Genomic DNA, 7,043 nt, shown 5'->3' on the forward strand with positions numbered 1-7,043 from the left:
ATTTTATCTTAAAGCAGTTGTTTAAAATAGAATAGATATTCTCTATACTAGCAGTCCTACAAAATAGAAATATTTTCTTAACAGGCTAGAAAATTCAAAGGGGCAATTTACATGGACTCCAGTTTGAGTTTCACTGTTCTGAGTGGCTTTTGACTTCCTCCTACCCTCTCTGCTTTTACTTAGAGAAATCAAGTTGCTTGTGCAATTCTGAAAAAGATGTTTCCTACAGGAAAAAAAAAAAGGTTTAAAGGAAAGAAAACTTGCCCCTGTATATCCTAGTAACCTTGGCTGGCGGTGGTAGAGACACAGAGAGAGATGCTATTAGCAAATGCAGGTTTCTTCCTTGTGTATGTTTATTTTCACAGGGTGCTCTGCCCATCCACATTCCAATCCCTATAATGACACTTCTATTTATTGTTGTAATCATCATCAATAGCAGCTATCATCTGGCTTGAAATTCCCAAGAGCCAGCTCATTCCTTACTTACCAGGAGAAAACCCAGACTAGTAGTTATTTTATGTCTACACAGTGCCAGCTCACACCGCTGATACATGGACAGAATTGTGAGTATATGTATCAAACACATTAAGAGTTGCATCTGTATATAGATCATTTTTCTCCATGGTGCTTGAAAGAAAAAATCATGGAGTAAATAGAAGGATAATTATAGTGCTGGGTGGTAGCACACCCGGTTAGCGCATATGTTACAGTGCACAGGGACCCAGGTTCGAGCCCCTGGTCCCTTACCTGTAAGGGGAAAGCTTTGGAAGTGGTCAAGCAGTGCTACAGCTGTCTCTTGGTGTCCCTCTCTGTCTCCCCTTACCCTCTCAATTTCTGGCTATCTCTATCCAATAAATAAAGATAATTTAAGAAATTTGAAACATATATCAAAGGATAATTATCAGGTGCTTGTGTTGAATAACAGTTCCTAAATATTTCCAAGTGCTTTTCCTCTATTAATGTCTATTAGACTGGAGCATGTACTAGGCGGTTAAGTCAAGCCAGGGAGGGCCAGTTTCTGTCATTCTTTGGCAAGAAATGATTACAGAAGTTTTGAATAACCTACCAACAAATATTATAACCAGACATAGAATCTATTTAATGTTTGAAACATTTTCCTGGGTCCACAACTGGTTTGGGACACATAGATTTTGTTCATGGAGTTGAAGACAGTTTTTCCAAACCATTTACAAAAATAATAGGGGTACAACTAAGGGCTATAAAATCTTAGAGGCTGAAAGGAAATGGCCAAAAGAACTAAAAATTGCAACCACAGGATATTTTTTAAAGAAATGTAGTTTTATGAGACAGGTGCATAACTTTAAAGTCAACCTGGCTTTCAAATTCATCTTTCCTGCCTATCAGCCGTTTGACTTTGGGCTGAGGACTTGACTTCTCTATACTTTGTTTCACCACCACATAACTAAATATAAAACAGAGTCTAGCTCATAAGGCAGGCAACCTGTAAAATCAATTTTAAGACTCAGTAAGAATTCACGTAGGGCTGGTAATGTGGTGAGTGCACTTGCTGTGTTTTGCATGTGTGAGACCCAGGATTCCATCCTGACACCACATGAAAACGGAAGGCCTAAACACACACACACACACACACAATCTCAAAAAAAAAACAAAAAAAAAAAACCCATTTAGTTCATTTCCTAGAACATGGCATACTAGGCACATTCCTGCCTCAGGGCATTTGTACTTGTACTTGGTGCTTTAGACCTGGAAACTCTTTTTCCAGACATCCACATGGCTCAGTCTCTGACTTCTTGCATGTCAATTCAGATGTGACCGTCCTTGTGTCTAACCTGCCCAAAGTGTGTTCTTAGTGGGCTTTAACATAGAAGTGTTTTTAATCCTGTATGTCACTGTCCTAGGATCTAATGCACTATGTACTATTCTCTTCCTCTACTACTTTGGAGATATTTGGTGTTGATTTTTGTTTCATTGACTAAGATACCCCTGGTGCCTGACAGTAAGCAATCAGTAATAGTAAATGAATAGCAAATGTTTAGTTGGTGCTATGGTGATATTTACTTCATTGAACGGAGCATTTTTGTAATTATCAACATTACTCGCTGAATAATGTAGGAAATGCTTGAGAAGTTTACAATGTTTAAGTTATCATGTTCAATTTACAGTGTGTGTGTGTGTGTGTGTGTGTGTGTGTGTTTTAACCAAAAGTCATTCCTGTTAACAGCAAGGCCAAATTTTATGCAATTAGACCCAAAGCATCACAAATTCAAGTTCAAAATTAATGGTTTCTGTGTGACTGGAATTTAATTTGCATAAACACTTCACTTACAGATGTGTCGCTAAAGTCGTGAGTCAAATTTGAGAAAGAAATCACAAGACATTTACTGAAGGCTCATTATTCTAAAATAATATCAGACAGTGCAGTTAAGGGAGAAGCTACAGAGTCAGGCTATCTGCTTTCAAATTCTCTCCCTGTCTCCTAGCTGAGTGACTTTATGTTGATTAACCAATCAGTGCCTCCGTTTTATTAGCTGTATAAAGGAATAAGTTCAAATAATTTTTTTTTTTGCCTCCAGGGTCATCACTGGGGCTCAGTGCCTGCACTATGCATCCACTGCTCTTGGAGGCCATTTTTCCCATTTTATTGTTGTTGCCATTGCTGTTGTTGTTTTTGTTGAATAGGACAGAGAGAAGTTGAGAGGGGAGGGGAAGACAGAGGGAGAGAGAAAGAGAGATATCTACAGACCTGCTTCACAGCCTGTGAAGCGACTCCTACAGGTGGGGAGCCGGGCACTAGCACTGGTCTTCCCCATCTCGATTGCTCTCTTGTCCTACCCAATAACAACAACAGCAAATACTCTTTAAGATACAACACTGGCAGCCCAGGAAATGACACAGTAGATAAAGTGTTGGGTCCCCAAGCATGACATCCTGAGTTCGATCCCTGGTGACAGATACGTCAGAGTAGAACTCTATTTCTGTCTCCCTCTCTCATAAATAAATAAGTATATGTATTTAAATATATAACTGTGAGTTTTGTTTTGTTTTTGTAAATTTATCTTTATTTATTTATTGGATAGAGGCATCCAGAAATCAAAAGGGAAGGGGATGATAGAGAGACAGAAAGACACCTGCAGCACTGCTTCACCACTCACAAAGCTTTCCCCCTTCAGGTGGGGACTAGAGGCTCGAACCCCGGCCCCTGCACACTGTAACATGTGCGCTCAACTAGGTGTGCCACCACCCGACCCTGACTTTCATTTGTTTTATTGAATTCATAGAGCACTCAAAATATTCTCTGTACCCTGAAAGTAAGGCTATATTAAATATATGAATTAAACCGATATTTTCTCTGCTAGGTTTTGATGTCTCATTTATAGTTGATAAGATTTGTTTGTTTGTTTGAAAGAATGAGGGAGGCCATCACTGTGTTATACATAGTTCTGGGGATCAAACTTGGGACCTCGGGCCTGCAAGCCCTGTCCTCCTTCACTGAGTGGTTTCTCTGAATGCTAATTTCTGTTTTTTAAGCTATTTGTTTCATTTGCTTTTCTACTTCCCCACTCCTTGTAGCAAACTTCTTTGAAGATGGAATTCTGTGAGGTGAACTGTTCTCTTGTTTTCACAGTGAAGTAGCAGTCTTAGAAGTATACTTTGATTACCTGAGTTTCAGAATCTTCCATTTTGTGGCAAAATTAAATTTTAACTAAGGGACTACTGCCATGTAGTCTTTATGGCAGAAACATCTCGTACTCACCAAGAGGCAGTAGAACTCATGACAACCCAGAGAGCGAAAGCTTAATCAGACTGTGGTATACAGGTTAGACACTTTATGCACAGTAGCATGATTCAGCCATGAATCAGGTGTTGCAAGATGAGTTATTTGAAGAAACTCTAGAGAGAAGAATGATTAATTTACAGGGGTGAAAAATGGATTTTATGAAGAAAAGTGAAAGTCATTGGGCTTGCTTCAGCTCTAAGGGAGACTTAGTATGTTTTCAAGGAAATATCCTTATTGACTTAGTTGTTCTCCATATCTTAAATGAATGGGACTTAAATAATCAAAGTGCATTAACTTAAAGAAATCCAGTTTTTGATTTTTTTTTTTTAAAAAAAACATTGAAAAGAGCTTTGGAAATAAGATTAAAAAATTTGAATCACTTGACTGAGGGGAATAATTATAATTTCATTCTTACTATTTTTTAAAATATTTATTTTCCCTCTTGTTGCCCTTGTTGTTTTATTGTTGTAGTTATTATTGTTGTTATTGATGTCATTGTAGTTGGATAGGACAGAGAGAAATGGAGAGAGGAGGGGAAGACAGAGAGGGGGGGAGAGAAATAGAGACACCTTCAGACCTGCTTCACCGCTTGTGAAGCTACTCCCCTGCAGGTGGGGAACCGGGGGCTCGAACCAGGATCCTTACAACGGTCCTTGTGCTTCGCGCCACGTGCGCTTAACCCACTAAGCAACCACCCGACTCCCCGTTATTACTGTTTTTAACCAGAGCACTGTTCAGCTCTGGCTTATGGTGGTGCTGGTGATTGAACCTGGGAACTCAAAGCCTCAAGAATGAGAGTTATTTTCCATAGCCAGATGCTGTGTCCATAGCCCTCCCTTTGTTTCTTAAGTTCCACCTATGAGTGAGGTCATCCAGTGTTCCCCAAGAAGATATAAAACTTTAACACAGATAGTACAGGCTAGTGACTCTCAAACCTGAATGCATCAACATTTCCTGGGACCATAAATACAACTTCTAAGGCCCCAAATAGAGATTCTGATCCAATGGGCCTCAGGCCACGGGCTGGAATTTACACTGTTACAAAGTCCTCTCATGAAATTCCAATATAATACTTGATAGCCCTTGCAACAAACGATGACAGACTTTCAAGAAGTTCAGAGAATGGAATCAGGCAGTCTTTCCTGATGTAAAATGTGATTTGTACATACACTTATTGCCACGGTTTTTCTATTCAGATTGTTTTGAAGACACTAATTTAAACAAACGAATCACTCACGGGCTACATCTTTAATTTGAGACACGGTAAATCATCTCCAGGCAATGTTTTAGCTCCTCCTTGTCACACAGGACTATAATGGGGCAAATCACTAAGTAAGTATTGTTATTTCTGATATGTTGACATGTGTGCCTGATGATAAATGAACATTAGATTTATGCAGATTTGCCTTTGTTTGCTGCCTTCTTCAGGCATCCACTTTAATTTGTTCCTATGGGTTTGTTTTTCTTTCCTAGGATGGAGCTATGACGTTGAAGAGAGAAAGGTTCCAAAACCCAAGTCCAAGTCTTATGGCGCCAACTTTTCTTGGAACAAAAGAACAAGAGTATCCACAAAATAGGTTGGCACTGACTGTGGACAAAGTCAGCTGTGCAGTATTTGTAGTCCATGTATGATACATCTCTTAATCTCCTAATAAATTTGACCTTTAAGCTCCAAATGCATTTTGTGATGTCTATTTTAAATGTTTTTTTGATGTCTCCAATTGAACATGTTACAGTTTCCTATTTATAGAGGAGATCAGAGGTGACCTTACCTCTAGGAAATTTCATTACTTAAAATCTATCCGGAGGAATGCTTGGAATCAGCTACCATGTTCAAGTTTTGTGCTTGCTTTTTATAGGCATTCTCATGGTGGTGGTAGTGTTTATAAGCAGCCTTTAAAATGCTGCCTGAGAAATTATTTTGGTTGCTCTTCCTAGAGAAATTCGTGACTGCACTGCATTCCAACAAATCTAAACACAAGTCCCCTTACAGATAGAAGTTCTTTTTTTTTTTCAAATTATAACTTTGTATTCTCCAAATTTGAGTCTGAATGAATTCCGTTCCCTGCTAAACTCTGCCATAAACCAATACTTCATAAGTGTAATGAGCTTAGGAAAATAGTTTATATTCTTTTGAGTGTTCAGTGGCATTTTAAAGAAATGTAAATAACCATTTCTGCCCTGTATTAATTTGATCATACAATTTAAGGCACTGAGTGCATGCTCTTCAACATACTTTGATTACTAATCTTCATGCTAATTCTGTGGTAAACACTATGATTTTCCCAACTTTACAAAAGCACCAGTCAAGACCTGGAAGGACGAAGTCACCTGTTCAACATCACACTGATCCTCAATACCAAAGCTGGAAGTTGAATCCACATTTGTCTGTCTTCAAAGCCTATATTTGTGATTGCTTCAGCTACAAAGAAATAGATTCGACTCAGGACAGATGATTTCTTTAGATTGTTATAAAATACCTTTTGTGTTTCAGAAATACATACAAATGTGCATTCTCTCACAATGGTATTTCATAAGAACACTAATAGTGCATTGGTCTAGGCCAACAAAGCCAACTCAGAGAAGTATAAATGTACAGAGGTTGCTTTGAAGGGGCCGGGTGGCTACATAGCGGTTAAGCACACATATCAGAGAGTATTTTGTAGAGTCTGCTGACCATTTCTTCCTATGTATATGTTAAATACATACATATCCAGCTTCTAAAAGACACTTTTCTAGGAAGGTAGTTATGTGTACACATAAAGGGACATGTTCAAATACTGCAGAATTATTTACTACACTGATGTCTGTTAAAACAGAATAAAGTTAACTGAAAAACTCTCCAGCTCCAAAAAATATGGTTGGAGAGATGGATTTACAGCAACAGAACACAGGATTTGCACGAGAGAGGTTCTGTGTTCAGTCTCTAGTCCCGGTAGTAGCCAGAGCTGAGAGGTGCTCTGGTAAGAGAAATGTGTACAAGTGAACATTCAAGATAAATTGCTAGGCAGGAATGTTGGATAGCATACCGGGGGGTAAGGTAAGCAGAGCCTTACATATGTGCTCCTCAGGTACTTTGGTAAAAAGATCTAAGAAACTATAAAGTCATCTTACTGGCCGTTGGTTGTGGGAGAAAGTGTGTCTTGGTTTTTTCAGATGTAGTACACTGCTGAATAAATTACTGTGAGGACATTATATTTCTATAAGTATGTTTAATTACAAATAAAAATGGTTATATACAATAGTTTATGTCTTGCCATCTAAAGCTTTAGAGGATGTGTTT

General features: G+C 38.5%; 1 protein-coding gene across 1 annotated transcript in view; it reads left to right on the forward strand.

Annotated features, from left to right (window-relative positions):
- The window catches only part of NDUFS4 (NADH:ubiquinone oxidoreductase subunit S4), a 79,030-nt gene extending 73,594 nt beyond the window's left edge, over positions 1-5,436 (forward strand). Inside the window, exon 5 of the mRNA XM_007518900.3 lies at positions 5,234-5,436. Within this exon, the coding sequence (XP_007518962.1) occupies positions 5,234-5,337 (104 nt within the window). The 3' untranslated portion in view covers positions 5,338-5,436. The remainder of the gene's footprint in view (positions 1-5,233) is intronic.
- Positions 5,437-7,043: the final 1,607 nt, after the last annotated feature.

This window comes from Erinaceus europaeus, chromosome 5 (genome assembly GCF_950295315.1).
Source record: "Erinaceus europaeus chromosome 5, mEriEur2.1, whole genome shotgun sequence".
Taxonomy (NCBI): domain Eukaryota; kingdom Metazoa; phylum Chordata; class Mammalia; order Eulipotyphla; family Erinaceidae; genus Erinaceus; species Erinaceus europaeus.